The sequence below is a fragment of the Vanderwaltozyma polyspora genome, genomic scaffold, assembly GCF_000150035.1.
Source record: "Vanderwaltozyma polyspora DSM 70294 KpolScaffold1056 genomic scaffold, whole genome shotgun sequence".
Lineage (NCBI taxonomy): Eukaryota > Fungi > Ascomycota > Saccharomycetes > Saccharomycetales > Saccharomycetaceae > Vanderwaltozyma > Vanderwaltozyma polyspora.
In genome coordinates this window covers 1-22,526 of record NW_001834656.1, presented here as the reverse complement: position 1 = coordinate 22,526, position 22,526 = coordinate 1, and the positions used below count along the sequence as shown (strand labels likewise).

The 22,526-nt window shown below is 33.3% G+C and overlaps 8 protein-coding genes and 1 non-coding gene across 9 annotated transcripts; 3 read left to right on the top strand and 6 right to left on the bottom strand.

The window, feature by feature from the left end:
* Nucleotides 1-159: 159 nt before the first annotated feature.
* On the bottom strand, nt 160-1,731 carry Kpol_1056p8 (KilA-N domain-containing protein; the record flags this gene model as incomplete). The annotated part of the gene is made up of 1 exon (XM_001644616.1): nt 160-1,731. The coding sequence occupies one exon, from the start codon at nt 1,729-1,731 to the stop codon at nt 160-162; it is 1,572 nt and encodes a 523-aa protein (XP_001644666.1).
* A 6,020-nt stretch (nt 1,732-7,751) lies between these two features.
* On the bottom strand, nt 7,752-9,299 carry PRI2 (DNA primase subunit PRI2; the record flags this gene model as incomplete). Its single annotated transcript, XM_001644615.1, has 1 exon — nt 7,752-9,299. The coding sequence occupies one exon, from the start codon at nt 9,297-9,299 to the stop codon at nt 7,752-7,754; it is 1,548 nt and encodes a 515-aa protein (XP_001644665.1).
* An 842-nt stretch (nt 9,300-10,141) lies between these two features.
* On the bottom strand, nt 10,142-11,851 carry MAC1 (Mac1p; the record flags this gene model as incomplete). The annotated part of the gene is made up of 1 exon (XM_001644614.1): nt 10,142-11,851. The coding sequence occupies one exon, from the start codon at nt 11,849-11,851 to the stop codon at nt 10,142-10,144; it is 1,710 nt and encodes a 569-aa protein (XP_001644664.1).
* A 1,231-nt stretch (nt 11,852-13,082) lies between these two features.
* On the top strand, nt 13,083-13,580 carry UBC7 (E2 ubiquitin-conjugating protein UBC7; the record flags this gene model as incomplete). The annotated part of the gene is made up of 1 exon (XM_001644613.1): nt 13,083-13,580. The coding sequence occupies one exon, from the start codon at nt 13,083-13,085 to the stop codon at nt 13,578-13,580; it is 498 nt and encodes a 165-aa protein (XP_001644663.1).
* A 1,057-nt stretch (nt 13,581-14,637) lies between these two features.
* Nucleotides 14,638-15,990, top strand: DCW1 (putative mannan endo-1,6-alpha-mannosidase; the record flags this gene model as incomplete). Its single annotated transcript, XM_001644612.1, has 1 exon — nt 14,638-15,990. The coding sequence occupies one exon, from the start codon at nt 14,638-14,640 to the stop codon at nt 15,988-15,990; it is 1,353 nt and encodes a 450-aa protein (XP_001644662.1).
* Nucleotides 15,991-16,335: 345 nt separating this feature from the next.
* On the bottom strand, nt 16,336-17,928 carry ANR2 (Anr2p; the record flags this gene model as incomplete). Its single annotated transcript, XM_001644611.1, has 1 exon — nt 16,336-17,928. The coding sequence occupies one exon, from the start codon at nt 17,926-17,928 to the stop codon at nt 16,336-16,338; it is 1,593 nt and encodes a 530-aa protein (XP_001644661.1).
* Nucleotides 17,929-18,506: 578 nt separating this feature from the next.
* BLI1 (Bli1p) lies at nt 18,507-18,857 on the top strand (the record flags this gene model as incomplete). Its single annotated transcript, XM_001644610.1, has 1 exon — nt 18,507-18,857. One exon carries the CDS (start codon nt 18,507-18,509, stop codon nt 18,855-18,857), a length of 351 nt encoding a protein of 116 aa, XP_001644660.1.
* A 73-nt stretch (nt 18,858-18,930) lies between these two features.
* Nucleotides 18,931-20,448, bottom strand: MSS1 (Mss1p; the record flags this gene model as incomplete). Its single annotated transcript, XM_001644609.1, has 1 exon — nt 18,931-20,448. The coding sequence occupies one exon, from the start codon at nt 20,446-20,448 to the stop codon at nt 18,931-18,933; it is 1,518 nt and encodes a 505-aa protein (XP_001644659.1).
* Nucleotides 20,449-20,707: 259 nt separating this feature from the next.
* Nucleotides 20,708-20,780, bottom strand: Kpol_1056trna1. Its single transcript has one exon. It is a non-coding gene; the product is annotated as a tRNA-Ala (tRNA).
* Between the last annotated feature and the right edge of the window lie 1,746 nt (nt 20,781-22,526).

Here is a 22,526-nt window from a genome sequence, read left to right as displayed (position 1 = left end):
TCGAGATGTACACATCTACATATAATTATAATTACATACATAGTATAACATATCATAACTGAGTTATATTACACACAATGACATATATCGCTTCGTCTCATTTGTTGTGCTGTTGTACGGCGGGAGTAGCAGAGGCAGAGGCAGAGGCAGCAACCGGTCTTAGTAATGTGGTTCGGGTGGTGGGGGCAGTTGTATCGGGTGCTGCTGAGACACTGTCGTATACGCGGTACGATCAATGTCTTTCTGACTGGTATCAGCATGAGTATGAGTATGAGTATGAGTATGAGTGCTGGTGCTAGTGCTACTACTATTATGATTATGATTAGTATTATGATTATGATTATGATTTATATTAGTGTTTGTATTATGATTAGTATTATTAGTATTAGTATTAGTATTAGTATTTGTATTAGTATTAGTATTAGTATTAGTATGATTATTAGTATGATTATGATTATTATTTGTATTAGTTTGATTATGATTATGATTATGATTATTATTATGATTAATATTAATATTATTAGTATTATTATGACTATGATTGGTTTCGTTATTATCGTTATCGACATTCGTATGCTCGCTATCTTCACCGTATTCCACCACTGTCGCAGATGACAGTCCAAGTCCAGGCTGCATCACACCGGCCGGACTCACGCCTACTCCCCCAGCACTAGCCCTTTGATACTGTCGGATCACCGACTGGATATCAGAAACAAATAATGGATACAACTTATTATATATATTCTCCATCTGTGCCATCCTCTTAGCCCTCTCCAACGGAATCCAAACCCCCTTTAAATGCATAGACCCTATCTTAACCACATGTCGAATCTTCTCGGCTCTCAATATCCTGTCTCGACGTCCTCGTGTCATCTTGGTCACATTCAACAGCTTGGTCCCATTGATCATATTGTTGTCATCCCGACGCAAAACTGTTATTCCATTGACTACCACTTGGTAACATATCGTATCTTCATCTTCCCATATCATAGTAGATAAATTGTTCAATCCATTGTTCATGAAAAATTCACTGTTCTCACCATTCTTGAAACTACCACCACTACTACTACTCCCATTACCGCCACTATATGGATACATGGGGGTCGTAGTGCTACTGTATATCGCATTTGCTGAACTCTGGCGCAACATCGGTCTTGTGATGTTACCACCAGTGTTGTACTGTTGAAAGCCAGGATATTGGTAATTGCTAGGTACTATATTATTGATTCTTGAACTCTCTTTCAAAAACGTATCTGGATATGGATTGTACCCTTGTTGTATTGGGTAAGGTGTACTAGTTGGGGATATAGATTTCGGTATATTAGTGCCATATGGATAACTGGGTATACCATTGATAGCCTGCTGTTGTTGCTGTTGCTGTTGCTGTTGTTGCTGTTGTTGCTGTTGTTGTTGCTGTTGCATTGCATTGGTCGGATAATAGTATTGTATATTTGATGTTTGTGTATAATTATTTGTATACTGCGGTGGGTTTTGCAATGCTGTTGTCGGCAGTGCTTGCTGATGAGGTGCAACTCCAACACCACCGGAAGCCGGCAGTGAAACCGGTGCTCTGTATTGTCGTGATATTAATTCATTACCTCCAGGGTACTGATAATTCATTATATTTGAAGTATTATTAGTTTCGTCACCATTATTTGAATCTCGACGTAGTTCACCTCCGGTTTGATTTAAATACTGTATTGAATTATAATTAAAATTTTGATTATTCATAATATTTTCCTTTTCTTCTTAATCATATAATATTCAGAGATATGTTTGTATGTATGTATGTGTCCGTCTGTCTGCCTGTCTGACTAATTGCTATATCCCAAACGTTTTGCTTGTTAATAACAATACAATAATAATATAATATTACAAAATAATATTCTCGACGAATATTATTATAGTACAATGATAAAAATGATATGATCGACAGTTTTTTAACCTGGGGTTAAAATCTTATCCTTGGTTTATGTGTATATTTTGAAATAAATAAAAAATATAAAAAAAATTGTAATATATTATTCAAATGAGAAACATAATAATCCTAAATTTGTATACCTTTAAATCAACAACAATAATATGTCCTAGAAAAATTTTATAATTCTCGATTTAATGACCTTTAGTTATTATACAGATTTTGACAAATTGATTATATATATAAATCAAAACTTATTTATATTATAAAAATTAAATAAGAATATTCATGACAATATCGATTACAATAACAATAGCAATAGGAATAATGTTGGCTGGAAACGAAACTAATTTAAAATTTAATTAAACCTTTAATGAGAAAAAACTCTGTACAACATAACATCTAAATAAAGATCGATATTAATATATGGGTTTTGCATTAAAATACTGAAAATGTCCAAATTTTTTCACTAAAACAATTCATAATTCTCTCTGTTAGAAGCAATAATAGCAAGTTCAACTTAATTTTACTAGAGTGGTTTCCTTCTTTTAATTACCTATTACTTAAAACTAATAAGTATGCTACAAAAATGTCTATGAACACAACACTGAACTCAGCTATGCAATAGGTTCAAACACACTCATGTTACCGTTATTATTATCATCACTACGATTGCACTGCCATATCTGATACTATAATGTTGAACTTCCTACTACAAAGTTAACGTAACTACTTTAAATTTATGTTATCTGGATTCATCTAGCAAAAGATACAAATAGGATATAGAGTTAATAGTCCCTAGCAATCTAAGAAAGGGGGCAACAATTTTTGAGTTATGACACATTCAAATTTTTTGTCTCTATTACAATACCATCCCATCCCATCCATAATATACCAATCCAATCAATCACAACTTCGACTGAAGGATAGTTAGACAAACAGAGAGTCAAGATTTGTAATTAACTTCCTATAACAAGTTAAGAGACAAGAAAACAGAAATAAAACCAAACCAAAAAAAAAAAAACGTTATCCTTTACATTTGTTCTATCATTATTCAATAGCCTATTACTGGAGTTCCTTAGCCAAGGTCCTAATAGGCCCTGTGTTATACCAGCAACGATATTTACAACATTAACAACTACTGACATGGTTGTAAGAGAAGGGTTGCATTAATTTGTCAATTGAGACAATATGCAGAATATCAAAAGAACACTAGTTCGAAAGTACGAACAAAAGTAATGGTAGAAGTGAAAACAGCAGTAAAAATGGGAAAAAAAACTAATGTAAACGTCGAACTAAGAAAATACGATGACATTGCAGAGATGCTTAGGTATAATAGACCACTGGATTGCTATAACTAAATTAAATTAAATTAATTTTATTTTATTTTATTAAAACATAAAATAATAATTAATAGTGATAATTAGAACAACAAAAACTGAAAGACGTAAATAAAAATTGGAATATGATAACAAAGCAGAATGAAGTACAAGTTTTCTCAAACATCCAAACAGAAAGAATTGATTGAATAAATGTATTAAATTTGGTAATAAAATTCATGACTTCCAATTAAAAAAAAAACTAGATTTGAAATATGTTTAAAAGGTAGAATTGTTGATACTGAGTTTAAACCTCAAAATGTATTAAAAAGATTCATACGAATTTATCCAGTTACTATAAGATTAGTACGAATATTTGACTAAACTTCCACTTGACGTGGTAACCATGAAAATATTCTACGTAACATTTTAACAATTTTCTGAAATACTAAGAACCTACGTCCTAATCATCGTCCACAACAAAAAACATTCAATGATCAAATAATACATTGGTATTACTTGGTTATTCGACTGAGGAAATAGTAGCACCAATTTTAGAAGGGATCATTCCAATTGGTACCACCACATGGTTTTTGTTATTAAGCTTAGCTTAAAAACAAAATAGCCCTAATAGTAATTGAGGAAAGGAAAGTTTCATTTTAAATTATGATACTTAATACCTCCAAGAATTTTAGAATAGAAATTGGTATGATTGGTTGTACAGATAAAATTCCTAGATGCTTTGCCAAAGATTTTTTCTGTGATGTGAAACTTGGGAAATTACAACATATATACCTTGAGTAACGGAAGGAGGGCAGGGTGTATAGAATTATATTGAGACGGTAATCAAAACTCGCAAGTATTAGTATGATCTGCTCTGCCCTGCTCTTCTCTTCTCTGCTCTTCTCTTCCAAGCAACTATCATTCTTTAAATATTACTGAACAGAAAATACATCTGGAAAGGAAGGAATATAGACTAGAAAAGAGAAGAGCAAGAAGAAAACTAATAGCATAACGTTAAAATCATTTTCTTTTTATCTTGTTTTTTTTTCTTTCCAAGAGTTTTCTGGTAGCAGTGGAATAGTTTTAGCAGTTCGAAACTCAAGAATCTACTTCGGTAAATATTAAACCGAAACTAGTACTTGGTAATAATGGGGTTCTCCGAGGGTATTTAAGAATATTAAAGGATTGTTTATGCAACTATAATTATTTTGAAGGCACTATTTCCGATTGTTTTTTTTAGAAATTCGAAATACTCTTTACAAACAAAATTTTTAATACGGAACATGGAAAAAGGTTTAACGATGTTGTTCACTGGGTGACAGACAGCAACGACACATTAACTAATTGGATCATTTTTTAGGAACAAATGGATTCGTTGCGTGCTCTGTTTCGGATTCTTCTCTAAAACTTTACTTACACTATTCTCCCAAACAAGGAATAAGATAATTTCTTAAACGCCTTAATAATAGCCAACAAGTATGCAGTGCCAAACGTTTTTGGGAGAAAAAAAAATAATTTTTTTTTTTTAATCCATTAGTTATTGTGGATATTGCTCTCTAATTTTATTCTTAATATTATTGCTATTATTGCTAACATTATTATCATTATATTTGTTATCATAACCATTGCTACTGGTTTTTGAATGTCTTTGTTGCCTCAATTGGTTGGTTCTTCTCTTTTCAATTTTCTTTTTTTCCAAAAGAAAAGAAAATTTAAAGAAGTACTAGAGAACATAGGCAGTGAACAATTTAGACGTCTCTGGCATTACGTAGTGCCTTTCACCCAATCTAGTCAAAAACTTGCTTATCCTATAATAGGTACCACTATCTTCAAAGTAAGTGTAAGCAGAATAAGAGACAGTAGTAATCAATTGATACCCTGTGCGTTCATCAAGTACTCACTACAACAGTTTCTTAGATTGTTTTGGGTTGTAGCACTACTGAAAATGTATATATTAAATAAATGATTGAGCTTTAATACTGGATGATCAAAAGACTAAACAACACAGAATAGAACAAAACTAAGTTTTGTACCAGTCACCATTTTTTTTTATTTCAGATTACAAGTTGACAGGCATCTCCTAAATGGTAATCTAAATTTTGGTGTACATGATGATCTTGGAAACTTCATTTACCAACCGCTATAAAATTGTTATACAATAAAAAGCGTTAGCCATGATTGCTAGTTTAAGAAACGGCAAGATGTACGTCAGTTTCTTATTAATGTCCTTCCAAATGAAATGTTGTTTCGAAACAAAAATTTTTCATACTGAAAAAAATTTAACTACTAGGAAGTTTTATACAACTAGTATTGCTTCCAATATCGAATATTTTTTGAAATTAAAATAGAAAGAGATGGAGAAGAAAGTTTTGATTACTGGACGAAATCTCTACCTTATTCAGAAATCTTCGAAAGCGGAATACTAAAACAATCAGAAAGAATTGTACAATTTTATGATATTTGTTATTATACAGTGGATTATTAGAACTTTGTAGCCTCTAAATATCGTTGTCATCCTATATTCTGAACCCCAAAGGTTACGTGAACTCTTATTTTGGGATACATACAAATGTTCGAAGTAGTGATTGGACAAAAGAAGGATAGCGATGATTTTGTCTACTTCAATATTGTTTTCAAAATATTATTGTTTGATTTTGTCAAGCCTAAGGCTATTTTGCAAGGCTTATAGAGGTGTAAAGAAAGATATGTGCACGAATTTGTTCTCGTCATTTTCAAAGGTTTAAGTTTTCATTTCTAGCATTCAGCATATGTTGAATGAACTGTAGTAAACCGATTGAAGAAGTTCTCATTGATGAGATGATATTTAGCTAAGATTGCGTACTGCGTTTAGAATATCACAAATTATTTCATGAGAATATCTCAACGTAAAGCAAGACAATTGAACAAGAGGATAAATCGACTATTTTAAATTCGGACAGGCAACCTTCATTTAGAAGTTTTAGTACTATTTTGTCCCAAAAACATAATATTTTATTATTTGGATGGTATCCATCTTCTCTTTGTTTTCACTACCTTGTATGTTTTTTTTTTGGTTCTCTTTGACTAAGCTGTTTGGAAGTTAATTTTTCAATCGCGAAGATTCGAAACGAAGCTAAATGTCCCATTTGCATCCTTTTTTTTAAAAAGAATATGCGAAATCAAGTTTTCCTTTTTGTTTTCAAGTAAACTTCTTGACTTATGCCAGTTAATAGTTGCTAAGAGATGAGACAGATTTTGAAAGCGACATGTCCCTTAGGCAAACATATTATAATCACTACTTCTCAACTGATAATATCTTCATTTAATTGAGTGAGGTGAAAGCAATTATATTATGTGTCAGTAAAATCTACGGTTATACGTGGAAACTTGTATAAGAAATTGGAATATTCCAAAGAATAAAAACGAGATTCCATCTTTAAGGAGGATTTAGTTGATGTTCATCTTGCGCATTATCTTGTGATATATTCTTTAAACCTCTTTCACAAACTTAAAGATGTATCAAAATTAGGTTGTATGCTTGAATGCTTGTATGCTACTTTAAATCATTCCCAATGTGTAACAGTTTCGGCACAACAAATAATGACTCGATCTCTAAGACACGTATTTCATCATATTTTTTTTTACTTGAATTGACCAAAAGGGATCAAGGTTGTTCACTAACCTTCAAATGGTAAAAACTTCATATCCAATACTGAAATCATTGTTAAATTTAACCTCTTTGCTGGTTATACTATTACAATAAAAGGAAAGATATGAATACGCTATGATGGCATCGTTTAATTCAAAGAAATCAGCCCTTGCCATCAATCAGTTTTTCCCATCAGTGTGGCAGTGGACAATTCTCAGGAATGTGTTCTTTTTTTATTTGACAAGAAGTTTTCATTGATTGATTGATTCAATACATTTTAGGGCCCTATTATATCTACGTGTCAGTTTGGTGTGTGGATACTTGTTCATATTGTCACACCTTAAATTATTATCATGTACAAAATAAAATAATATTCCTTCTGATTGACCAGATAAGTACTGATCTGGTCAAAACAAGGTGTAGTCAGCCAAGAAAAGCGTCTGCGATCTTGCTTCTCAATAATATTAAAAATGGAAAAACATAGATTTCGAGTATACGTAATATTAAATAGTCTTTAAACTTAAGTGTAGAACCCTATAAGAAGTTTTAATGTTATTAAGAATTTTTTGAACGCAGTAAGACTTACTGGCTTCGATAGGCACTAAAGTTATGATATAATAGGAAATATAATTTGTCTCGACTACTTTGATAAGCTTCCAGAGAATTCTTATGGCAAGACAAAAGATGATGACAGAATCATCTTGCTTTACATAATGTCTCTACTTAAGAATGGAACTCATCCCAATGATTTCTAACATCAATATAAAAAGAATTTAAGAACTTCTATCTATATCTTAATACAAATTAAACTAAATTGTGATGTCACTTGACTAAGTTAAACTATGTTTCATAGCATTTTATTCCTGGATATTAAACTTTTGAGTTAATTATCTTTTTTGTGTTTCTTCTGCCACTGTCTTGCTCTATCGAAATACAAGTTAGGATGTGCTATGTGACTTGAAGCATCAGTATTCTCACTTGCGTTGGATTGGTTTTCTATGCCAGGATGCGTCTCTTCAAAAACTTTTGTACATGCAAATGTATATTCATTTTTCTTACAAGAATCTAAAACGCTTGTAATTGCATGGTTTGATAAATTTAGTTTATTCAATTCAGATGACAGTTTTTCTTCTGTCCAGTCTCTGTAAGGACAACCATGGAATTCACCTCTTGCTGGTCTTGGTTTCGATAGTATTGTTCTACAATCCCAGGGTTTGTAATTAATTCTATTACCCTCTAAACCATAATTATGTCTGAAATTATATCTGTATTCTTTATTAAATTTATCCACAGTTAAATGTCCACCTTTTGTTGTAAATGCATCTGTCCAAAAATTCATTGCCTCATCGCAACTTAATCCAATACCCTTTAAGAAAAAACTTAATTGTTGACGACCATTATATCTCAAATGATGTGTTTCATTTAGTCCATCCATTAGATTTTTCACACATAATGGGTAGCACTCTGATATTTCCTTTGAATAAACGGATTTAGCGTTAATTTCGTTATCTTCATTGGAACTATTAAATTGTTGAGATGATTGGAAATCGGCAATAGAGTAACCGGAGGATAAGTGATGTAAGATGGGTATCAATCTATCATCCTCGTTCAATCTTGGTAGGAATTGATAAGTTTTCATTAATTCGTCTGAAAGTTTATTCGAGAATTCAGTTGATAACAAGTTTAATTGTTGAAATTGAGGTAAATAAGCATAACCGTTTTTCAAGAAGACTTGTCTTGAACCTACTAAATCTATTACATTTTCAAAAGGTAATTTTATGAATTTTTCTTGTTGAAAGAATTGTCTTCTTTGTTGATCATCAGTTAAATTTAATTGAAATTGTAATGCAGGTGAGATAGTTGTAAATAATTGTTGTGACAATTCTTTTTTTTCCTCTTGGGATATAAATTGCAATAAAGGTAAATTTAAAGAATTTACAAATTTTGACTGATCTGTTGATGTCAACATAGTATATCTTAATTTAAATAAAAGTGTCTCAGCTCTTACGAATTTATCTCTTAATTCCTTTGATCTACAAAAACATAATCTCAATATATAATGAGAGTAATAATCCTTTTTTTTATCATCTAAGGAATCTGCATTCAAAGGTAAATATTTTTGCAGTAAAGGTTTAATGATGATTTCGATTTCTTTGATTGATTTATTTCTTGAGATGCAAGATTCGATCTCTAATAAAACTTTTAATCTATCAATTGCCCAAGTTTCAAATTGATCCAAAGTAATTTCACCTTGAGGAGGTAATTCGTAGAAGGAAATCTTGGAGTCATAAATTTTTTCATATAGTTTACGTTCATCTTCATTTAATAAACCTGAATTAAAAATTAATTGAGTTGAAGAACCATCTGATTTAAGTTCATTGGAATCGAAATTTCTTCTATTAGCAATTCTTTTCCTTGATTGTCTAAACATCTTATTTTGCTATTAGGCCTTAACCTTGTTTTGCTGAGGATCTATTTATGTATATATATATATAAATAATATATTATATGGAGAGTAATTGATGTTGATAAACCGTAGAATCATATATATGCATAACTGAATGTATATAATAAGATAAATCTAGCTATAATAAATCACATCATCTAACTCTTTTACAAAACATTTAATTAATTCTAAATAATAAATTTAACGCGTCTCAAACGCGTTAAATTTAGTAGAAAGATTGGAAAATACATCGATACACGTGATCAGCCCGGGTAACTCTCTTAAACAAGATGACTTTTGTCATCCTCCGGAGAAGAAGCTTAAAGAGAACTCTCTCAGAACCGAATTAAGAAAACAAATTAGTAACTGGAAGTGTTGCTTTAGTTATCTCAATGAAATATTGAAAAAGCGTCATTAATTACTACATTATTATTTGGTTAAAATATGATTGATATATTTATACTAAATTAAATTAAATTAAATTGAGGGAAAGGAAGGATCGTTAAATATTTACAGCAAAGCTTTAATTTTGTGCTAAAAGAGTGATCAATTATTAAAAATATGGAGAAAAAAAAGGGCATGAAAGGAAATGAAGCATATTAAAAAAGTTGGAGATAATCACACACATATACGCACACACTTGCATATTAAATGTTAAGGTTAAGGTTAATTTTAAAATGTGTGCGGGGGGTATGAGAACCTGCAAAATGAAAACGTCACAAAAATGTTTAAATTAGAACTAACAAACCTGATAAGGAAATGAATAAATATCATGAGGGTGGTGGGGTCCCACTTTGGACATCATTAAATCTTGTTATTTAATCAATTTATGAAAACATTGAAGTTGTTTGTGGCATGTAACTAGAAGAATAAGCAGAAGAGTTCTGTAAATCCTCCTTGTAAGTCTCGATAATATTTTCGAACCAACTTAACATATCTAGGGACTCCAACTGTTGTTCTGTCATTAATGGTACTTGCAATTTTAGGAAATCCCACCAGAACTTTGATGGGATCAAAGTTTTCTTGAATTTAATCATTGATTTTCTTCTTAGCGGTACGTTTAAAATTCCATAGAATAACAATTTATCAAATGATAAAATTTCAGTACCATGCACTAAACAATCATTACATTGACAATCTTCAGGCGTACACTGGCAGCCATAGCAACAATCTTCGAGCATTGTATTGGTAAGATGTGCTTCGCCGAAATGTGTGAGCGGTACTCCACTTTTTTGTATATAACTATTCAATTCATTTTCATTTCTATGGACCAAACAATTGACGCACCGGCAATTATCATCTGGACATGTGCATGTAGAACTTAGGTACAATCCACGATGTGTCAGAAGATCGACGACGCATTGATCTTGCGTTATTCCGAATTGATGAGTTTGTTGTTGTTGCTGCTGCATATGATGGCCATTGTTACTGGGCTGAACTGCAAATGCATGTGGTGGTGGCAATCGTATGTCACCATTTGAAACCAATCCTAATCCATGATCTTCAACTTTCAATGAATCCAAAAATCCTACTGCGGTTGGCTCCAACCCCGGCGAATTCGAAGATGACGCCATCAACATTGGAGCGCTAATGGGATCTGATTCTTGGACATCGTTAGAAGCGGATGGGGTAGTGAATGATAACGTTTTTTCCATTGAGATGGAAGGTATTACCGAAGGTACAGTTGAAGGTATAGCAGTGGGTGTTGAACCAGTTGTACAACACCCTGTGTGAATGTTGCCGCCCATAGTTTCTCCGGTTGCTCCTGGAGATGGTTTAGTTTTGTTAGTACTGCGTTCTTCCCTGCAAGAACATAAGCGCATTCCATCAATCTCTTCATGGGCTCCATCGTGTGTGTGAATCTTGCCAGTGGAAGATATCTTATTGTTAGTGATAGATGCGTTTCCATCGGTGCCGTATTTTTGTAAATACTCCTTTTCTGTCACATATTTGAACTTGGAAGCTTCTGATTCTTCGACATCTTCAGAGTCGCCATTATGATTTTCCGAAGCAACGGTGCTGTTGTTATTGCTGTTGTTGTTGTTATTATTATTCTCTACGATGATCTTTAATTTACCGTTAACAAGCAATGCATTCTGTTTACGTTTTGCACGAAGAAACAGAACTGGTTGGACATTCATTCCGGGACATCCCATATCTGAGCCGCCGAACTCGTCGGGGAAATCTATGCTGCCAGTGCCGCTGCCACTGCTCGAGCTGTAAATCATTGATTTCCCACCACAAGATGGGGTAGTAGGGCTGGTGACTCCATTGCTGATAGGACTGCTACTGTTTCTGCCGCCACTTCCCCCTGCACTATTGCCACCCTTGCTGTTATGGTTAATCTCGGTGGACCCGGAGACAGAGCTGACCTCTGACGAGGTGTCCACAAGGATCACTTTCCTCATATCCACCGCTGAAGGTCTTCCTCTTGTGCGTACCTTGACTAACATTCTGTTAGTATGTCTGCATGTGGTCGACCTATGACCGCGAATACATGATACACACGCGTATTTGTCGTCTTCATAGATAATCATTACCCATCGGATTGCTATCTAGACTCTCTCTTACTTGATTTATTCTAGTCTCTGGTGCCTAGTCTCTAGTCTCTTATCTCTTCTTATCTTTCTTTCCTATTCCCACAAGACAAAAAATAAGGATAACAAAAAACCACAATAGTAACAATGAAAAGCTCAATTTCTAATTATGAATTATGAATTATGAATTATGAATTATCTTTTATTACTGAATAATTTTATTTTTTTTGCCGTTGCCTTTGCTTTTCCAATTAATTAATTAAAGTGAAATTGAGATTGGAAATTGAAGTGACAAAATTGGCTAATTACCAATCCAATTCAATTGAATAAATTTTTCTTTCCTTTTTCCGTTTTCCTTCTGTGAATTTTCCTACGGGAACAGCCAAGATCTGTGGTGTAATCCTCAGACAAAATGCACACACATGCAACAATAACTAGGAGAATCTGCAGTACCGTACCGAGAAGCGAGCGTCATAGCAGGTTATAAATCTTTTTGTTATCTGCTGCCTTCCTGCGTCATTTCTTCCTTCACCCACCAACCCGGAGCTGGTATGTGTAATATACATGTACAACTCATTCCCCCGGGTAACACAGCATGAACCAGTGCATTACGAATTATTCTTTTATGTTTGTGTGTCTGTGTGTTCTTTCCTTTTGTTGGAAGGATAATCCTCGTGATCACGCAACAGTGAATTGCATGTCCTTCTGCAGAAACAGTCACAGCTAATAGAAATTATAAAAACACAACAGTTGTTTGAAGTTCGAGAAAATCAAGTGAGACGAAACGAAGGGAAAAAAAAAGATCAAAAAAATCAGAAAATTAAACAAAAAAAATAAAGCAGAGATTATCGTATACATTCCATTCATCTTCAAAAAATACAACATTTGGAAAGGGGATATTCCAATACAACACAACATAAGTAATAAATAACTCTAGTAAGTATACCAAAGCATTGCATTGTATTGCATTGTATTGTAGATTGACTTACCCATACGTTGAAAGGAAAAATTGGATTGTCTTTGTGTGACATATATATTTTCTCAAAACACCTCTCTCTCTCTTTTCCCAACAATAAAAAATTACAACAGTATATTTTTTCTATAATCAAATATATCCCCTGATTCCCGGAGCAACATATCATATCGTTAGTTATCAACTTGGATAGTTTAATATAACAGAACAGAACAGAACGGAACGGAACGGAACAAACGAATAACAATAACAGTAATAATGTCTAAGACCGCCCAGAAAAGATTGTTCAAAGAGTACCAGCAATTGATTCGCGATTCGCCACCAGGAATAGTAGCCGGTCCAGCTAACGAGAACGACCTGTTTCTATGGGACTGTTTGATCCAAGGTCCCCCAGATACCCCATACGAACACGGTGTGTTCAACGCACAACTCCGGTTCCCAAGAGACTACCCCTTGTCTCCACCCACTCTGACCTTCACTCCCGCCATATTGCATCCAAACATCTACCCCAACGGCGAAGTATGCATTTCGATCTTGCATTCCCCTGGCGACGACCCCAACATGTACGAGTTGGCGGAAGAGAGATGGTCACCTGTTCAGAGTGTGGAAAAGATATTGCTGAGCGTGATGAGCATGCTGAGCGAGCCCAATGTGGAAAGTGGCGCCAATATCGACGCTTGCATTTTGTGGAGAGATAACCGCCCAGAGTTCGAACGCCAAGTGAAACGCTCTATTGTCGCATCTTTGGGACTATAAATACTCTCTCTCTCTCTCTCTCTCTCTCTCTCTCTCGCATCTGTTCCATCCCTCCCATCCACGTTCGCCGGCTTTAGTTTAAATACTTTTTTCTAGTTTGTGTTGTCATCTACATTTGTTTTTTTTACTCATCTCAATAGTTTGATTTTCTTCTTTTTCTTGGGCCAATGTGGCTTATTTGCTTCTGTTAGCCCCATACCAAAAAAAAGAATCACGTCTCCATATGGTATGTGAGCAATTTCAATTTCAATTTCAATTTCAATTTCAATTTCAATCTGAACTTGAAATTGAACTTGAATTTCTTGGTTGCCTTATTCCTCCCCCATCGACTTGCGCAAGCTGTCTGTCTGTCTGTCTGAGGTTCCCTTTTTGGGTTGCTTTGCTTCCCAGTCAGATTTCACAACAAGACGACAACAACACGCTAAAGGAGGAGCAAGCAAGCAAGAGAACGAGAAAAAGGAAAAAGAAAAAACAAGCAACAAAATAAGAATAGGAATTGGAGTGTCACGTGATCGTATGCGTATTTCTCAATAGTCCTTAATGTTCTACCGTGTATATATATGTTATGTCTGTCTATGTCTGTCTATGTATATGTATGTCTGTTTGTTTTTTGACCGTACTTAGTGTGCTCGTCGTGGGTGATGTCCAATGGAGTTTGCGCGGAATAAAAAAATTAAAAAAAAGCAAGAAATCCTATAATTTGTTTGTACTGGCAAAATAATCTAGTGGTCGTGATACTATATATATATCTACATATTTTTGAAATATAATTGTGAAATTTTGATGTAGCTGCACTAATAATGATGGATTTCACCTTCGAAAAGGTTATATTGATTATTTTATTTATATTCATATTGAATTGATTTGAACTGGATTGAACTGATTTGATTTAATATTGATTTGATTCGAAATAAATTATATATATATATTGAGTTTAAACGCATATCCATACAAACACACTTATACATATACATTTATCTATATTTATTTTATACTGTGCTTATAGGGAGAAACTCATACCCATTTAGAAATTGAACAGTACTTACAGTGGAATATCATGTTATTTCATAAAGTGCTAATAAGTTTACTATGCACAGTGTGGTTTCGTGCTGGCCACGCTGTAGAACTGGATCTGAATAATTTGGACTCCTTAAGAAATGCCACTTCTTTAGTCGCATACGGTCTTATGGATTACTACAACGGTCTACAATATGGTCAAACCATCGGTATGTTCTCAAACCCATACTACTGGTGGGAAGCAGGTGGTGCTTGGGGTACAATGATCGATTATTGGTATTACATGCAAAACGATACCTATAACGATATCATCATGCAAGCTTTACAATATCAAACCGGTGTAAACAACGATTACGTCCCACTGAATCAATCCACTACAGAAGGTAATGATGATCAAGCTTTCTGGGGTATCGCTGTCATGTCCGCTGCTGAAAGAAACTTCACCAACCCACCTGCTGACAGACCACAATGGTTATACTTAGCCCAAGCTGTCTTCAATACAATGGCTCTACGTTGGGATGACCAAACTTGTAACGGTGGGTTAAGATGGCAAATTTTCGTTTGGAACTCTGGTTACGATTATAAGAATTCCGTCTCCAATGGTGCTTTGTTCCATATAGGTGCTAGATTAGCAAGATTTACAGGTAATGACTCCTATGTTGAGTGGGCTGAAAAGGTCTACGACTGGATGGAAAGTGTCAATTTGATCGAAGACGATGGTAAGGGTGCCTTCGTTTACGATGGTGTCAATATTGGTGATAATTGTACAAAGGTAACAAATCTTCAATGGACTTATAATCATGGTTTAATCTTGTCCGGTTGTGCATATCTATACAATTATACAGGTGATGCAAAATGGTACAATAGAACAGAACGTTTCTTGGAATATGCTTATGTCTTTTTCAACCGTACTGTTATGTTTGAAGCCGCTTGTCAGGGTGTACATACCTGTACTACAGATCAACGTACTTTTAAAGCCTACTTCTCAAGATTTTTAGGTATGACTGCTCAATTGGTTCCAGATACACAACATACTATCATGACATATATGAACGCTTCTGCATACGGTGCTGCTCAATCTTGTTCCGGTGGTTATGATGGGCACACCTGTGGTATCAACTGGTTCTATGGTGGTTGGGATGGTTATTATGGTTTAGGTGAACAAATGTGTGCGTTAGAAGTAATGATCAATACAAGAGCATTACATGTCCCAGGACCTTATAACAGTACGAACGGTGGTTCATCAACCGGTGATGGTGCAGCAGGTACAGAACAACATCCTACTAACTTGTCTCCTTTGAATATTACTTCAGGTTCAAGAGCGGGTGCCGGTATTATTACTGCAATTATAGGTATCTCCATCATTGCATGTGGGTTATGGTTAATAGTATGATCAACATCTTTCCATAAATTTTCCCCCTTCCCACACACACACGTACACTCAAACATTTTTCATAATTTTTAATCTTTCCTTTATTCAATGACATTTTGTCAACTCCATTTCAGTCGTTTTTTTTCAAAAAAAAGCACATCTTTATTTTCCTTTGGGTGGTTATTTACTCTCTTTTTACATAAACAATATATTACGAAATATTATTATTATTATTATTACTACTATTACTACTACTATTAGTATTATTATGATTTGTATTATTATTAGTATTAGTATTAGTATTATTATTCGTTTTAAATATCTACATATATATCATTCATAAATTTTATTGATCCCTTAAAACACTTAACATGCAGCTCTAAAGTAATCGCCATTATTAACCACCAAGTTTCTTTTAAATCTCTTACTTATTAATTTCTCTACGAAGTCGATGTCTTGTTCACTAAAACAATCCAGGTCCATTTCGGTCAGTGAAACAGGTGAAGTGTGTATAACGTCACTAGAGTTATGACATTCGTTAGATTCAATCATTGCCTGTACTTGATTAAGTAACATCACAGTTTTGAAATGGAAATATTTAATTAAATTTAGCACTACGTTCAATTTTGTTTCATTTTCATCATTATTCTCATAAAACATTGTAAAACTCATGGTTGACTTATTACGATAAGCAGCTTTTAAATAGCCTGCAGTTGTACAGAGATAAAAACCATCAATTAAATATTGCACCCACGATACTGGTTCTGTTAGTTTTTCTAATTTCGATCTTTGTGATGGACTAATCTTTTCATTCATTATTATATTCATTAATTTTTCGTAAATTTCTAATTCGTGTGGGGTTGCTTTAATAATTTCACCATCATTCCTTACTAATTTAGGCAATGTGTCGTTATCATTACTCATAAAATTTGGTGGTAATTTCAACATAATGTCATATAATTCTGGTCTATATGCTAATACTTCATCGCTTGTACAAGCAACAAAACTGCTCATTTGATAATCACTATTGCCACTTTCTTTTATCACCTTGTTCAGAAAATCTATATCATTAACACCAATGGTAAAGAGTGGACTAATGAAATCATCGTATTCATCCTTTGCCTTCATGTTTTTCTTATGTATCAACGAAATCAATGAAATGCAATATACTAATGAATTACAAAGTTCAAATGAGCCACCAAGTGGATTTAGTATTAAAATTTTTTCATTTAATAGGCAAGATTTCCACAGTGGGAATATCAGTGGACCAATTTTTTTGATCCAAAACGGTAAGTGTTCTAACATTAATAGTTTATTGTTAATATTAGCGATGGGAACTGGTGTATCTTCAATATCATCAGTCAATTCACTTGAACGTATCGTTTTAGAGCCACTAGAACCATCGTCAGCTTTGACAATAGTTTTCTTATTTGTGTTATAGAAGCTCTCAAAAGTTGAAAAATCATCATATTTTTCATTTTGTAGCCAGTCTGATAACAATTTCTTTAAATCACCAACGTATTCGTTGCAACTAATATACTTATGGTGTCTACTACTGAAAATTTCATCATCTGGATAACATTTTAAGGAAAGGTTAGGATCAATTAGAATTCCTAAAGCATACATTTTAACTTCATTTCTATCAACTTGTTTACCCTTTTTAACAATTTCTTGTCCATTTTGTCTATAATATGCAACTCCATAATAATGATCATGAGAACTTGTTTCTTCTTTAGGGAGAATAAAATTTATAACATCATCTGAAACTTCATGAACTCCAGAAGGAAGTGACTTGAATTCAGTACCCTGAAGATTAATATTACAATTTTCATTTAACTTTGACCACACAATAACGTTGCCCCTTTTCATATCAAACTGACTTAAAAAAATGCAACTAATTGGGAACCGTGTAGTCGATTTCATAAAATCAAATCGACTAGAAACATCATTATAATCCATGGCTGCCCTCCCAAACGTAATATATATAGAGAGATTCCACTTACTAACGTCTTATACAGATCGTTTAAACAAACAGCAAAGTAAAGAAACACTATTTAAAATGAAATTGCTTCCTCAATCAAGAAAAAATATATATTATTTCTCCTTCTTCAATAAATTTACCTGCTATGTATATGATTAATTCACAATATCAAGCAAACTTAACCAATATACCCTATATTATAAAAGATTGATCCAACTAGAAGCAACTACATCTATATTATAAATGTTTTAAGCTTTGCAACTTTTATTATTAAACAATTTTTCAAATTTCATTTCGAATTCGAATTCGAAATCAAAAATCAAAAATTCGACGTTTTACCTAATTAAGACATTTAGAGGCTTCGATTTTAAGTTGATTGATGATTTCGAAACTAAAAAGACAAGAAGGTTTTCGAAACTGATTGATTATAAAAGAGGCAAAGCTTGGATTTCTTGGAAAGTTTATTGTTCGAATACAGCAAGAAGATCTGTTGTGGTTACGGGTACGACTTTGGGTATTATTATTTTGATTTTGATTATAGGCTTATATAGATAGGATGAGGGAACAAGAGAGAAAATTGTCTAATGGGATCGAACACTGTTTGAGTAAGACTCAGGAATATGTTGATATGGAATCTGCGAAAGCCATTTCTATATTCTCCTCGAAGGTCAATTCTAATGGGAGGTGGCTGGCGGAGATATCTGGGAAGTATGAACTGAAAGAGTCTGGGGAGTTAGAGGCGTTTAGATTATTGAAGGAGGATCATGTGAAAATGCTAGATCAATTGGAAGGGAAAATTGAATATTATGAGAAACTTTTGGATGAATTGACAGAATTTACATCTGAGATAGAGATTAAAAGGAAGATTGAAAAAAATAGGAGGTCAAGGCACTTTAATAACGTTTGATCTTTGCAGCTTTTCTGTTGAATATATATTACAAAAGAAGTATATGTACATGACAATATTTACATGGAGTTTCTTACTTGCCAACACAGAAGTTTGCAAAAACAGAGCCTAGTACTTCATCAACACCCACAGTATCTCCTGTGATTTTGCCTATCCCATCAGCTGCGTACTTCAGACTCTCAGTTGCCATTACAACATCGTTGTTGTAATTTTTGAAATTCTTAAATTCATTAATGCCATAGACAACATCATTTTTCAGTATTTCTACTACTCTTTCTGATACTATTATTGGATTGCCATCTTCTGATTTATTAGACAAATCGTCAAATGTATCAGTCAATTCGTAAATTAATTTTTCAATACCTGATTCAGTGGCACATGATATGAAGTTAATTGGAATTTTTAAGTTATATTTCGTTACTATTTCCTCTTGTAAATTTTCAAGTATATTCTCATTTTTGATAAGATCAGTTTTGTTAACGATTATCCTCAAGTGTTTTCTCTTGATTTCTGGTGCTTGTAACAAGTCTATGATTTCATTACTCAATAAAGGTTTATTGTTTGGATCGATTAATACAAGACATATATCGCTTCTGCTGGCCATTTTTTTGGACCTTTCTATCCCCAAGACTTCGATCTTCTCGTTTGTATCTTTTCTGATTCCAGCTGTATCACTAATTATTACTTTGTAACCATTTATGTTAATTATTGCATCAATGGAATCTCGAGTGGTTCCAGGTATATCACTGACAATGGAAATTTCATCGCTGGTTATTTTGTTAATTAGTGAAGATTTACCAGTATTTGGAACACCAATTAAGGTCATCCTAATACCATCTTGTAATATATTTGCCTTCTCAACTCTTTTTAGAAAAGTATGTACATCTCTCTCTAAACCAATAATATTAGCTTCAATCCTATTAAACAGTTTCTCTGTATCTTCAATGTCGATATCTTCTCCAAAATCAATTATTGCGGTTAATTGGGCAATGTTTTCAACTATTTTTTCCCTCCATGAATTGAACATTTTTTTGTTCTGACCCATGAAACTTGATAGGGCACTCAGCCTTTGAGATTCAGTTTCTGAATCAATAATTTCTTTAATGCCTTCAATTTCTGTTAAATCATACTTCCCATTCTGGAATGCTCTTTGAGAGAATTCACCAGGCTGAGCTTGTCTTATCTCTATGCCTTCATCTCTATTGTGCAATGTCTCAATTGTTTTTATTACCGCATTGCAGATTGCTTTACCTCCATGTAAGTGTAACTCTAAAGAGTCTTCACCAGTAAAAGACTTTGGAGATTGAAAAAAGAATATTAGTGCATTATCTAATAAGGTTTTTTTATCCTTATATTTCTCAATATTGTATAAATTTCTTAACAAAGCTGATCTAGGTTTAGGTTCAGTCTTAGCATCTGTTAATTTACGATAGATATATTTAGACTGTTCACCAGATATTCTCACCACTGCAATAGCAGATTTGCGTCCTGGAGGTGTTGCTAACGCATAGATTGTTGGTAAATGGGATGTATTACACACTGTAGTAACACTTCTATGGAATAATTTTATCGCTTGAAATTGTTTAATCATTAAGAGGTAACATATGTGCCAATATTCTTTGATTGTTTCTATAAACTAAGATTGATAAGTGAAAAAAAGGCTAGTTATATAGTGGCATAGTGACATTATTCATATTAAGATATAACTGTTAATAATTGGAAAAAAAAGGTTAAAGATTCTTGAATTCAACCTATTTTCAAAGAATCAGTTGAGTACGAATCGAAACTCATCGCAACCACAACCTTTCGCAGTTTACACTTCGATATCACCTAAAAAACCAAAAAAGAAATGGACGAGTCCGGAGTCGAACCGAAGACCTCTCCCATGCTAAGGGAGCGCGCTACCAACTACGCCACACGCCCGTGATTTCTTGAGAATTGTCGGATTAATGTGCTTACTAGTTATTAATATAAATAATTCTAAATTTCTTACTTATGTATTGATTACGCTTAAGTACAAAATGATAAAAATATTTATATATTTAATACTACTTGTCAGAAATTATGAGATGACGTAAAGTCATACTCATTAATTCAATATTAATAAGGGTGAAGAATTATATGAAACATCATTATTAATAAGGGATAAAGAAATGTTTCTAATACGAAAGCATTTACTTCTGACGTGTGAATAATATCTAAACATTGTATATAAAGACTGATAAGATCTTAATTGACACTTATCATATGTACTATATTCCCATGTGTATATTTTATACTTTAATACACCGGATCAATATCATCTAATTAAAAATGTCCTTGCAAACAACTAAACAATCAACTACTATTAATGATTCTGTAAAGAATCCACAACCCTCTGATTCTCTACACTACTGTATAGTTATTATAATAGTTAATTAACCTCATAGAGCTTATAACTAGTAACCTTAAGTGTAGAGAATTATGTTGTGGTTTTTCTACCGAATCATTCATAGTAATAGATTCTTTATTTATTTCCAAGGACATTCTTAATAAGTTGATATTGATCCCGGTGTATTAAAGTATATAATATACACATGGGAATATAATTAACATGACAAGTGTCAATTAAGATCTTGTCATTTCTTATATAAAGTGTTGGAAAAGTTTTAACGTCAGAAATAACACTTTCGTGTAAAGTAACATTTCTTTATCCTATATGAATAATGTCGTAATACGTATATATCACGTGTTACCTCATAATTCTGACACACCTCCGTAAAGACATGTTTTTACGATCTTCTTAACTGATCATCAACATCTTCTTCTTGTCCTTGGATTTTTATTCTCCTAGCTCAGTTATACGAAGAATGTCTCCTGGGTGTAACTTATTTTCCGAGCATTCAAACAATTTCTTGAATTGAATTTGCGTTACTGTTTTTTGTTAAAATGTCAGTAACATTAAATAAACCAGATATTTTTTCTATAGCAGTTACGTTCTTTCGAACTTGTTCTAATAGTTTTTCTAGTTTACGAGCTGTAAATCTATCTTTAGAAAATGGATACTTGATTTATATTCCGAGTCATAGAATGATCAACTATTTAGATATTTTCTTAAGTAATCATTCCATTCTTTCGGACTTTGCTTTAACCATATAAAGCTTTATTTATTTGAACCACCTTCGGTTCATACGGATGTGGGATATATATTCACCTCCTGTAGATCAGCATATGGTAATGCATGATCTATATGTAATTTTTTTACACTATCCAGTTGTTGTGTGATGTTAGTCTACACGCCTCTCGAATTCAGATACTTCTTCTTCCAAGGTTTTTTCTCAGAAGCTTCCCTTGGAATATAGGAAACAAATGAAATTCGCCTTCAAAACCTCTTGGACAAAAATTCTTCATCCAAGGTCCTCCCCAAAATTTGAGGGAATTAAGAATCAATTGGGGTTCTTCCAAAAATTCGGCAAAAAACCGAGCAATGGAATTCTCTTCTTTTTGGCGTTAGAACTTCTTCCAGGTCTCCCCGGAATAACGGGGTTCTTTCATTGAGCTCTTCTAATGGCAAAACGGGCATTGGGTCCCCTTTTCCCCTAGAAAAAAAGAAAAGTGTGGCAATACAAATAGGAAAAATGGGCAATGGCCCTCCCCAAATAAAACACAAAGTTTTATTATCTTAACGGG